This window comes from Carettochelys insculpta, chromosome 10 (assembly GCF_033958435.1).
Source record: "Carettochelys insculpta isolate YL-2023 chromosome 10, ASM3395843v1, whole genome shotgun sequence".
Taxonomy (NCBI): Eukaryota; Metazoa; Chordata; order Testudines; family Carettochelyidae; genus Carettochelys; species Carettochelys insculpta.
The window spans coordinates 24,059,450-24,072,370 of NC_134146.1; the positions used below are offsets into that span (position 1 = coordinate 24,059,450).

Genomic DNA, 12,921 nt, shown 5'->3' on the forward strand with positions numbered 1-12,921 from the left:
GCTGCAACTTCACTGCTCCGGTACCACAAATAGCTAGATTAAAGCCAATTTTATTATGCCTACATGAGCTGCAAGCACGCTGGAGTGTAGGCATCCACCCAAAGATCATTCCCCAGAGAACCAGACAATGTACAAATAAAGAATGAAAGGATGGTCCAGTATTACACCCACCTATGAATATCGCCAACAGCTTTTATGATTTAAGAGTTTAGGTTCCTTTCCTTTTCTTTCCCCTATTTTCTCAAACAACTGAAGAAAGCTGACTGACTAAATAGAAAAGGGAGACTTACTGTACCAAGAGTGCCAAACTTCTCTACTTGAAATACTAGTAAATGTTTTTTAGAAATTTAAGTTTTTAAGTTGATGCAGTCTAGTCTCCTAAAAAGCATACACAACAGTATTCCAGTAGCCTTGAGTGCACAATCAACAAAGAATTGCATGTTCATTAATTAATCTAGTGTCATTAAGTGACAGATGGAATGTTGGCTCCATGTCAAGGCTGGCTTCCAGTCTTTCCCAAGATTTTACCTCTTTGATATTTAACAAAAACCAACCAGTGTTAGAAGACGAAATTCTTTCCATTGACTTAACTGGACTTTGGATCAGATCCTATCTACTGACGGAAGTGTTTGTTTTAAGCAAAGCCAGGTCTTAATTACCAAACCAAGAAACAAAACAAAAAACAAAAGTTTGTTTGGTATGTTGTGTCCTCACACTGCAGGAGGCAGCTGCTCCCTAAACAAATGTGCTGAATTTCTTGTAAATTGTTAGCAGGATTGCTTTTTTGGCAGATAGTTTGAAATTGACATGAGCTGCACAAGCGAGCAAGTCTATTCAGCTCCTGCCTTTTCGACTATTTACTATATTGATAAAGAGCTTCTTTGTCCTTGAGCAATTTCTTTAAGAGGCCAGCTGTTTAAACAAGATCAGTCAAACAGAACAGGAGAATTCTTACAAAAAGTCCTTCTCCCAACTCCTTACAGCTAATTTATCAATGAAGTCAAGGACTGAGATTTCCAGTAATGAACCATCCTGAGGTCAGCATTTACCTGAGAAAAGAGGAACTGAAGCTGTAGCAGAGCTGAGGACACACAATGCTTCTTCCTGTTATTATGGCTCCCATTATCAAAAGAGCTCAGCACCCAAAATATAGGACTGCATTTCACAATTGTTCCATGCTCCTAAATAAGCAACTAAGTGGCAAAATTCTGAGCTCTTTTGAAATATCCAGCCAGCAATTTCACAGTGGGAGCTGCTGAGCTCTTAACAGTTTTGAACATCTGGCCCCAGCTGTTGGTGTTAAGCACCTGAAATTCTGGCCTTGGGCTCTTTAGAAAGTCTGGCTTTAACTATTTAAACGTACTATCAAAACAAAAAGCAGTCAAGTTGCACTTTAAAGACTAGCAAAATAGTTTATTAGGTGAGCTTTCGTGGGACAGACCCACTTCTTCAGACCATAGCCAGATAACTATTTTGCTAGTCTTTAAAGTGCTACTTGACTGCTTTTTGTTTTGATAGAGTATGGACTAGCACGGCTTCCTCTCTGTTACTATTTAAACATAGGCTGAAAGAAGTTGATCTTCACAACCACAAAGGATAGGAATACTTCCTTCTGAAGAGATCCTATATTCTGTACAAATGGATATTTCAAGTCCTTATTTAGCATCAGTGAGAAACTTCCTCCATTCCAGTTTTGGAGATCTAACACTCTCTATTTAGAATCCATTCCACTCTCCAGACTCTTGTAATGGAAGTCAGCACAGAAAAGTAACAGGATACCTGCCTCAGCTCTACAACCTTGCGTCTTACTCACCTTATGATAGTGATTGAGATACTTTTTAGTAAGTTCATGTGCCTACTTCTGATGTCATTTACACTATTATAAATGAGGACTGAAAGTAAATAAAGTTAAACTGAAGTAAAATGGGTATATGTTCACAAGTCAGCTCAGTAACTAACAATTTGTTGTAATACGAGTTCTAAATTAACTCACGCTATGGAACAAAGACTAGTCAGTTTTTGCATTTCATTAGATGGCACCTGATGGAAGTGTTTTTATTAGTGGAATTTGACTTTCCCTGTGTGTGGGCATATGTTGGCTTCCACTCCAATCCATGGCAGCAGGATGGGCCTATAGAATTTGATTCTGTACCAGCTGGAAGCCATTCGAAACATTTCCAATAACTTCAGTGACTGCTGAACTTAGTCTATAAGGAGGAACTAAGCTTCAAGGTTAGCTGTGCTTTCTCTGCTCACACTAACTACAAAGATAAGAATTCATGTCAGATTTTAAATGCAACAGTAATGTCAAAAGAATGAAATAAGCATTGCTGTCAAATAAAAATATCACACTGCATTCTTTAATGCTCATCCTCCCCATAAGATCCTTCAGCTCGTCAAAACATGATCTTTCAAACCACATGTCCCCATTTGCAAGAAAAATCCACTTCAAAATGCTTCCGGGGAAAAAAAAATCAAGTTGTGTTAAGAACATCCTGATGGTTCAAAAGAGGAAATATACCAATTTTTGTTCACAGTACACATAGGCTACGTACACGTGCACACTACATCGAAATAGCGACATCGAAATAGTCTATTTTGATGAATAACGTCTACACGTCCTCCAGGGCTGGCAACGTCGACGTTCAACTTCGACGTTGGGCAGCATCACATCGAAATAGGAGCTGCGAGGGAACGTCTACACGCCAAAGTAGCACACATCGAAATAAGGGTGCCAGGAACAGCTGCAGACAGGGTCACAGGGTGGACTCAACAGCAAGCCGCTCCCTTAAAGGGCCCCTCCCAGACACAGTTGCACTAAACAACACAAGATCCACAGAGCCGACAACTGGTTGCAGACCCTGTGCATGCAGCATGGATCCCCAGCTGCAGCAGCAGCAGCCAGAAGCCCTGGGCTAAGGGCTGCTGCACACGGTGACCATAGAGCCCTGCAAGGGCTGGAGAGAGAACGTCTCTCAACCCCTCAGCTGATGGCCGCCATGGCGGACCCCGCTATTTCGATGTTGCAGGACGCGGATCGTCTACACGTGCCCTACTTCGACATTCAGCTTCGAAGTAGGGCGCTATTCCCATCCCCTCATGGGGTTAGCGACTTCGACGTCTCACTGCCTAACATCGATTTCAACTTCAAAATAGCGCCCAACATGTGTAGCCGTGACGGGCGCTATTTCAAAGTTGGCGCCGCTACTTCGAAATAGTGTGCACGTGTAGACACGGCCATAATAACATTTCAGTTTAAAGTCCCTAACCAAAGCAGAGTTTTATTTTGCTGTTTTAAACTACTTGGGAAATCAGCCTGAAATTACTCTGTGCTTCATCACAAAGATGATCACAACTTACAGTAAATTATACAGAATTATGCACTGCACTTTTAATTTTGGTCTGCACAGTAAAGGATGAAATGGCCAAATATTTTCAGTATAAGGTTTTTGAACATTTGTCAGCCTGTAAGTTTCCACTCCCACAATACTTGTTTAAAACCAACAAACCAACATAAAGGCATACACATACAAGAACAGTACAGGAATGTAGAGAAGACAGGATGTTTTCAGAAGAGTCAAAATGTAGAGAAGTAGAATACTAGAACTGGAAGGAACCTTGAGGGGTCATTGAGTCCAGTCCTCTATACTCACAGCAGGACAGAGTACCATCTAGAACATCACTGACAGATCTTTATCTAACCTGCTCTTAAGTATTTCCAACAGTGGAAATTCCACAACCTCTCTAGGCAATTTATTCCGGTGTTTACCCACCCTGGCAGGTAAGAAGTTTTTCTCAATCTCCAACCTCAGCCGCCCTTGCGGCAGTTTAAGCCCATTACTTCCTGTCCTAAGATGCTGTATGACTAAACCACAGTGTACTGCAAGTGCAGTAAATTCTATCTGCTGGAACTCTCAAATAAGTGGCTTTTTAACTGTTAAGTCAATTTTAGTTATGTTTTCCATATGGACAGTATAGTGAAAGTAAATACAAATAAATACAGCAAATACAGTATAAGTTTACACTATATAATACTACTGTTGTTGGTAAATAAAGTACTCTGCCAACATTTCTGTTTGTTTCTTAATATCTAATCTTGTTTTTCTTTAGTGTTATGTATTGCTAGATATACCTCTCTATTATGCAGAATATTTGAATATCTGGCAACTACCCATACCCGGGGCTTCCGGATATGAAAGAGCTTATTGTAATTACTGAAAACTGTGGGGTAGTTATTTATCGGTGGGAAGTGACATGGTTTGTAGTAGATTATGCTTTTTAGAAGCATAATTTTATATGGGCCAGATTAAGGTAGCCGTACTCATTCTGAGTAGTATTCTACTCCCAGAATAGTCAAGGACTACTCATCTACTCATTGAATAGGTTGCTCCAGAATTTATCCGTCAGAGACTAAATGCTACGTCCAATGAAACTATTAATCTAACTATTCGCTAAAGATCTCCTACACAAACAGCTACAAAACACTCCCAATAGAAAATGTCACAAAACACTCCCAATAGACAATGTCACAAAACAAGATATTTTTATGCTGCAGAAAAGTCAAGACACAGTTTAAAGTGAAAAGGGAACCATTTCTTCCTCATCTCTTCAGTTCAAGTCACTCTCTGAAACATAATTCTGAGGAGCCCTTTATTTTTGCATTTAAAAATAATTTAAAATTAAAAACTACAAATCCCCTAACAATGCCCATACTATCTTTTGTGATAATTAACGAATTCAAGCACTGGGTAAAGCAGATTTTAAAAGTGTGAGAAACAGTTTCGTAACCAATGACATCATATTATAGCTTACATTGGTTAACACACATTAACAGAACAATTCACTCAATAAAGTGATTGGTCCCTCAATGCCAACAGTGCAGTGACTATTTTGTTTTTACATGAGCAATTAAATTGAACAGAGAATAGAAAAAAATTAAAGCACTTAAGACATGATCAAATCATGACATTTCCAAATATTTTAATCACTTCAAATAAATACCTCGTATGAGACACATGCAGCCAGTTTAGACCCTAAGCCTTCCAGCAGCTTGCAGAGTCTCATTAATTTAAAATGGAAAACAACCTGGGCAAGATACCTGTGCACAGCAGCTTGCAAGAAGTGGGTCTTGATCATAAATAGGCTGATTTTGTCACCTTTACTCACATGGAGTTGGAATTTGCTCAGTCAGTAGTTCCGCTGATGTCTGCTTTGCAGTAGTCTGGTCGGGGCAGATTTTTGCCACATTTACTCAACCTCACACATGGAAGTTTCACAATGTAATCAATGAAACTAGTTTCACACAGATGTGTTATTCAACATGAAGAAGAGTGGCAAAATCTCATCTTGGTCTATAAATTTCAGATAATTTGAGATTTCCAGTGCTAACTAGCTTACATCAAATCATTTACGTGGGAAATTAACACACTCCATCCTCATAGCTAAATTCTACGAAGGGCATGCAAATGTGTCAAAATAATTTTCCCGGTGAAGCCTTTTAAAATTAATCCAATAATATTTAGAATAAAAGAGTAACTAGAATTGTGAGACAGAAGCAGCTTTTCTGATCAGTACTTCAAGAGCTGCAGCATTTTATTTACTGTTATCTTCAGAAACACACCTTTAACTCCTGTAAACCCACACCAGTCAGCTGTCTTTCTGCATGTTTGAATCTAGTTCAGGGTCAGAGACTGCAGACACTTCTGCAATACGCATGAGACCAGACCACATTGACTTCAGCAGCTCTACTCACAGAAATAGGGATTATTCACAGAAGTAATTCTTGCTGGGCAATCTAGTGGTTAGAGCAGCGGCCAGCAATTTAGGAGCTACAAATACAATTTTCTACTCTTCCAATTTACCAGTGCGATCTTGGGTAAGACATCTGTGGAGTGGGACCCAAAAGACTAAAAGATACCTAGGTACATAACCATCAGACTTAGTGACCTAAAGGTCAGTTTTAGACAACACTATTGTCCATAAAATTCCTGTTGAATGGGTTCTGTCAAATGACAAGATATATTTACTAGGTATGACACAACAAGAAATGTCTTGACCTCTAAAACTATGGTTTCACCACAGGGCTAAGTTAGATACTGACTTGAACTTTGCAAAGTATTATATACCCAATTAGGACAACTGGTCTTTACGTACTTTTAAAAAATGGTAATCAAATCTTAATTTTCTGAAGGGGAAGAGTTTTTGTTTTGTTAGCTAGAGCTAACCCACAGTGGTGTTCTTGTACTTTAGCCGCAATGCAGCATGCAGTTCTGGTCTTTGTTAACTGTCTTTTTACTACTCCTCATGAAAATTTATAATTCTGTTTTAATGAAACAGTCGCCTTTCTAAGCAAGACTATGTAGTCTGATTTGAAAATAATAAAGTGAGATAGTATTTGGCAGCCACTTATCCTCACTTTTATTACAAATAATTTCTAGTACAGTAATACTGATGCTTTGAAAATTTCATATGCCAGCTGTGTGTGTTATATACTCTAAATTCTGTACTATTCCACAAAATACCAGCAACCTTGAAATTAAGCTCAAGACTGATAAAGCACAAAAGAGACGTGGCAGGTTCTATTTCTCACGTAAAGGCAAAACAAACTTAACAGAAGATAAGGAAATATGCACAAAATCACTTAGGAAAATCACTAACGGCTAGAATTGGAGTCTGCAGCTAACAAACCTTACTATGTGTCTGGGATCAAGAAACTCAAGAAGCAGCTTCCAAGTCAGCAGTCTCTTATATCTGAGTACAGACTGTCTTAATATTTTTGTTAGCCAGAATCCACTTTTAAAAAGTGACAATTTCCAGAAAACAAATACCTGGTTTCTATTAGCATTGTTCAAAACTAACAGCTCATTCCCACTTCACAGGGGTAACCCTCTTCCTACCGTATTAGTTAAGTATTCTGTTAGCTGGTAGAGTGTTGTACTATGATCTGTATGGGTTAAATCAAGATCCTTCCTCCAACACCCACACTGAAACACTTCTCTCAGTTAATACATAAGATGCATTCGAGAGTTGAAAAGCTGCTTTCATATGAAGTGTAGTTGAAATGGAATGAAATGCAAGGGGTTTACTGTAAGTTGACACACTGTGGTCTAACATAAAAACAGCAGAGCATGCGCACACACAGCCTCTGACAGACTGCAATAAATTGTGCACAGAACAGCTTTGTAGAAAATCACTGACGGGACTAAAGCCAGAATCGCAAGCTAACCAGGCCAGCGCTGTCCATATAAGGAAGCTAGAGATGAGCAGTTTCACACGTCTACAAAGTCTGGTATACTTTAACACAAGATTTTATTACATTAGTTATTACTCAAGCTCCCAGCAGCCTTACCTAATACTGTCTAATCAAATGTGGGTGAGATTTACAAGATTAATTCCCCAAAGAGTTCTCTTCTTCACACTGAGAAAATTAACCCAGACATTAAAATAACCTTATTATTGCTTGGCAATTGTTAAGATTCTAAGCTATTTTATCACCACATCAAATCCATCCAGCAGGATAATTTGCTTTTCCCCTGCAAGATTCAGTGAAATATGTGCAGTAGGTTCAAAACAACAGCAGAACAGGGACAAGTGGCTTCTGGAAAGCACGGATGGTATTTTTAGAAATGGGTATCTGACCTCTCTTTCAACTGGTTTGGCACATACCTTCTTTTGTTACTGTTTTGCACACTAAAGACTGAATTTCTTGCTACCATCTAGCTTCTTGGAAAAGTAAAAATTCAAGCATTAGAAAATGAGCAAGCTTTGGAACAAAAGGGCTAAGCTCTCCCATGCATCCTGCTCTGAGAAAACTCTTCACTGGAAATAAGTTTGGGTCACCCATGAGTGACACCAACAGCTCTCTAATCGGCTAGCAAATATATGGCCCACCAACACCTTGTCATCAGTGTTAGACTATTCATGTTGCTGCCACCACAGAGGACTGGCTCCTTAACAGGGATGGAGGAAGACAAGGCAAAATCTCCTCCTCCATAGTGGGAAAGAACGTTAGCATCTAAGCCAATGTAAGTCTAGATTCCTGTGGTTTGCCTTACTGTTTGCCAAATACAGCATACCAGCTACCTAGTCAACAGCTTGAAGATCTTTATACAGTTCCTCCCCAGCGGGAATTTCATGATCAGTAGCTATCCAGGCACTATGAAGAAAGAGCTACTCTCCTTCCCCAGCTCACTCCCAATAAAACTGTTTCAGAGGTGTAAATACATTTCAGAGGTTTAAATCAATACAATAAGAAGATCCCTTGTTTCGGCATCTAGCATTGTTCACTGCTGGGAACCAAGATACTGGGCTCAGTGGATCTTTGGTCTGACCTAGTATGGCCACTCTTATGTTCTCAGAAAGCGGTCAGGTAGGGCAAGTAGCCCAAGAGCCTGAAAGAAGCAAAGTGTGTCCTTCAGAGGGAGGCTGCCCAGGGGAAATGGTCTCAGTGGGATCGTCCTGTTAGTCTGTCGCTTCACAAATAGCGAGCTGGCCTTCAGCACCTGAGAGGCTCATCCTGGCTCAGGGCAGGCGCTTTTGTGGGCACGGGTTAGGGTGTGGTTTAGGTCTGTGTTAGTTTGGAGCAATGCCAAGGTCTGGGAAAATAATGGAAGGGATCCTCAAGGAATCCATTTTGGAGCACTTGGAAGAAGGGAAAGTGATCAAAAGTAGTGAACATGGATCCACCAAGGGCAAGTCCTGCCTAACCAATCTGATTAGTGTCTATGATGAGGTAAGTGGCTCTGTGGACATGGGGAAGTTAGTGGATGTGATATACCTTGACTTCAGTAAAGCTTTTGATACAGTCTCCCACAACATTCTTGCCCATCAGTTAAGGAACTATGGATTGGATACAGGGACTATAAGATGGATAGAAAGCTGGCTAGACAGTTGGGACCAAAGGGTAGTGGTCAATGGCTCAATATCTGGATGGTGGTCAGTTTCAAGTGGAGTGCCCCAAGGCTCAGTTCTGTGGCCAGTGTTGTTCAACGTCTTTATTAATGACCTGGATGAGGGACTGGATTGCACCCTCAACAACTGTGCAGATGACACCATGCTAGGCGGAGAGGCAGATACATTGGAGCATAGAGATAGGATCCAAAGGGACCTAAATAAATTGGAGGATTGGGCCAAAAGAAATCTGATGAGGTTCAACAAGGAGAAGTGTAGAGTTCTACACTTGGGACAGAAGAATCACAAGCATTGTTAAAGGCTGGGGACCGACTGGCTAAACAGCAGTACAGCAGAAAGTGACCTAGGGATTATAGTGGCTGAGAGGCTGGATATGAGCAAATAGTGTGCCCTTGTAGCCAAGAAGGCCAAGGACATACTGGGGGTGCATCAGGACAAGCATTTCAAGATGATCTAGAGAGGTTGTTGTTCCCCTATATTCTGCACTGGAAAGGCCACATCTGGAGTACCACATCCAGTTTTGGGGCCCCCAGTATAGAAAGGATGTGGATGGGCTGGAGCAGGTTCAGCAGAGGGCAACAAAAGTGATTAAGGGGCTGGAGCACATGACCTATGAGGAGAGGCTAAGGGATTTGGGCTCATTTAGTTTGCAAAAGAAAAGACGGAGGGGTGATTTAATAGCAGCCTTCAACCTCCTGAAAGGGTGCTCTAAAAAGGATAGAGAGAAACTGTTCTCAGTGGTGTCAGATGGCAGAACAAGGAGCAATGGTCTGAAATTACAGAGGGAGAGGAGTAAGTTGGATATTAGAAAAAACTACTTCACTGGGAGGGCGGTGAAGCATTGGAATGCATTGCCTAGGGAGGTGGCGGATTCTCCGTCCCTGGAGGTTTGTAAGTCCCAGCTTGACATGGCCCTGGCTAGGATGACTTAGTTGGGGTTGATCCTGCTTGGAGCAGAGCGCTGGACTCGAAGACCTCCTGAGGTCCCTTCCAGCTCTGCGATGCTCTGGTTCCATGAAATGTCTCCCCCACGAACGCTCCGGCCCTGACGACGGGGTGAGCCCCCCAGGAGCTGCGGATCGGCTTGTCAGCCGCACGGGGGAGTCGGCAGGTGCCACGAGTCCGGAGCAGCTCACCAGCCCGGAGCCCGAGCGGGCGGTGCTTTGGAGCGGCTCCGCGGAGCGGGGCTCAGCGCCAGCGGGGGGAGCCCCAGCGGGTGTTTTAAACCCTCGCCCGCCCCCCCCCCCCATCGCTACGGAGCAGCACAAAGAAGCGGGGGGGAGGGCGCGAACTTTCCAGGCTCGCTCCCCACTGGAGCGTCCGCGTCCGGCTGAAAGAGCCCTGAGCGCAGCGATCGCCCCCGCACCGCCCCGCGCCGGGGGAACCTGCAGCAGCCCAGCCGGGCGGGCAGCTAGCTCAGCAATGAACCAGCGCCCAGCGCGCCAGCCCCGCGCGAGCCCGGGCTGGAGTATCCAACACCGCCCGCCCCCGCTCGCGCGCGCCTCACCTGCCGGGATGGGGGGCCCCGCTGCCCGGCTGAGCGGCGGCGCCAGCAGCAGGGCCACAGTCAGCGGGAAGAGCAGGGGAGGGGGCCGCCTGCTGCCGCTCCGCGCCATCTTCGCCCCTCCAGTGGGACGCGCCTGCTGCAGCCGCTCCCGTGTGCCCCGCCGCAGCCGGTCACTCCCCCCGCGCTGCAGGAGGCGCCGTCGGGGAGGGGCGGAGCGGGGGGAGGGGGCGGTGAAGCCCCTCGTTAGCTCCCGGCGCCGCCTGGCTCCGCCCCGCTCGGGGCAATGGGAGGCGCCGGGCAGAGCCCCGCCGGGGGAGCGGGCCGGGACAGGCCTGCAGCATCCCTGCTCCGCGCTGCCCCTGGATCCCAGCCGTCGCCGCACGTGCCCGCACGCCAAGCTAGGCCGCTGCCCCCGCCGCAGCCTCGGCCAGCGAACCCGGGAGCCGATGGGGAGACGATGGGCCAAAGCCTTTACGGAGCCCGGATGGGAAGGGGAGCAGGAGCGGGAGGACATGATCCCTTGGAGTCCCCAGCTAGGCAGGGTCTACCTGCAGGAGTGGCTGCTGCCAGGGTGCTGTCACCTTATGCATAGCACTTTGGTGGCAGTAGCGATCTCAGTGCAGCTGCCTCTTGGGGGCAGGGGAAAAGTTGCATGTCAGAATGGGTTGTCTTCCTGTCCAGCTCCACTTACCTCTTAGAGCAGGGGGCTGCAACCTGCGGCTCTTTAAGGGCTTCTTTGCGCAAAGTTTTTTTTTTTTTTAAAAAAAAAAAGCTCCTGCTCGTTTTCAATAAACTGACCATTTTTCAGTAAGCGTGTATCACATTACCAATTGTTGTGTGCACGCTTGTTTCAAAATAGGGGTTACAAAAATATGGTTTGACGTTATTCACTTGCAGTGTGGTTCTTGAATGATTGACTTTTATACGGAATTTTAAAAAAGGGCTTTTATGGCTATTTTGGTTGCCCACTCCTTCCTTACAGGAACAATATCTGCATCTGAAGGGATGTCTGTGTAACTCCAATATTATACTTATAGAACACCACTGGCTTACAGGTTTTGGGTTTTGTCTTGTTTCCGTAAAGCAGTACTGTCTCTCTAGGGCAGTGAAACAAGCAGTGTTCGCTTCCCTTTTGTTATATATCCCTTTAAAGACAACAGGGTGCTGATGCAATCATACCTCTACGATTTTTCTCCTGACATATCTAAATAAAAAATACTTCCACAATGACCAAGAGTTCTATATCATAGGCATTATTTTAGAGCTGCTATTTACAACACTCTACCATGTTCATTGTTTCTGACAGAGGGAACATGCATTGATGGACTGATATTTGGTACTCAAACCTGAATGGACTCTTCTTCTGGCCTTCAGCTGCCAGCTGGAATGTGGGTAGGGCAGGGGTCACCAGGAGATCTTAGGCACCCAACGGCAATTTCACTGGAACAGGGGAAATGGAACCTAGATCTCTTACTTCCAAGCAGCATGCCCCAGTCCTTAGGCAACAAGCTCATCTTCACTCACTCTAGCCCCCTGAATATCCCAGAGCCCAGGTGTTAGGCCCTCCAGAGAAGTGGACACCCCATTAATCCCTAGTTTTCCCCATCACCCAGGGGAAAATTGACGATCACTGCTTTCCCGCATCTGGTGAGAGCCCAAACTGATGGGCTAAAATTAAAAAAAGAGAATGGTGCCCCCAGTCTTCCTCCACCATTTATGAACAAGAATCGAGTTGGTTTAGGTGCATATTACCAGAAAGCTTATGGTGGTAAGGATGGGGTACAGACAGGCCACTCTTTTCCTCAGCATTTCATACTGTCCAATTTCAGTGACAAATAAGTGTGCTGCCTTTGAATCTCATTCTTACACACTGAACTCTCACCCCCCATTCTTTTTGTTCTTGGACTGAACCATCGATCAACAGATCTTATCTTCTATGATGCCGTTGGTGACTGACTAAGCCAATCCTTGATTAGCAGAGCTGGTTACAGATGTCACATGAAAAACAGCCAACTGAAGGCATTGCACGTTCTTTTCAGATCCTATGCTTTTCCTGTAGTGCTGGATCGCTGACTGTCAAACCAATTAAAAGCTTGTAGAGCAGTTTGCCACCAGGACAATCTGTCTTGAGCTAGAGTTTCCAGATCATTGGGAGATATGCCACATGACTTCACATTGACCTTTAAGACGCCTTTATAGCACTTATACTGACCACTGATAGAGCACTTTCCATGAGCAAGCTGGATATAGAAGACCATCTTTGGTATCCATGAATCATCCATCCTCATACATGACCAAGTACAGCAAAACTGCTTGTTCATAGCATTGCTTCCATGCCCATGACACCAAACAGCTTAAAAATCTCCATGTTAGGAATTCTGTCCCACTAATTCACATGGGCAATCTTTTTCAGACAGTGCATGTGAAACTGATCAAATTTCAAAACATGGAGGGGATATATTGTCCATGACTCTGAGCCATACAGAAGGATATTCAGAACAACT

The 12,921-nt window shown here is 44.0% G+C and overlaps 1 protein-coding gene across 3 annotated transcripts in view; it reads right to left on the bottom strand.

The window, feature by feature from the left end:
- Positions 1 to 10,767, bottom strand: part of PLOD2 (procollagen-lysine,2-oxoglutarate 5-dioxygenase 2) — a 124,333-nt gene extending 113,566 nt beyond the window's left edge. Inside the window, exon 1 of one of the 3 annotated variants that reach the window (XM_075003825.1) lies at positions 10,418 to 10,767. In XM_075003825.1, coding sequence (XP_074859926.1) covers positions 10,418 to 10,526 — 109 coding nt within the window. In that variant the 5' untranslated portion in view covers positions 10,527 to 10,767. The remainder of the gene's footprint in view (positions 1 to 10,417) is intronic. The other 2 variants (XM_075003823.1, XM_075003824.1) reach the window with 2 other exon arrangements.
- Positions 10,768 to 12,921: the final 2,154 nt, after the last annotated feature.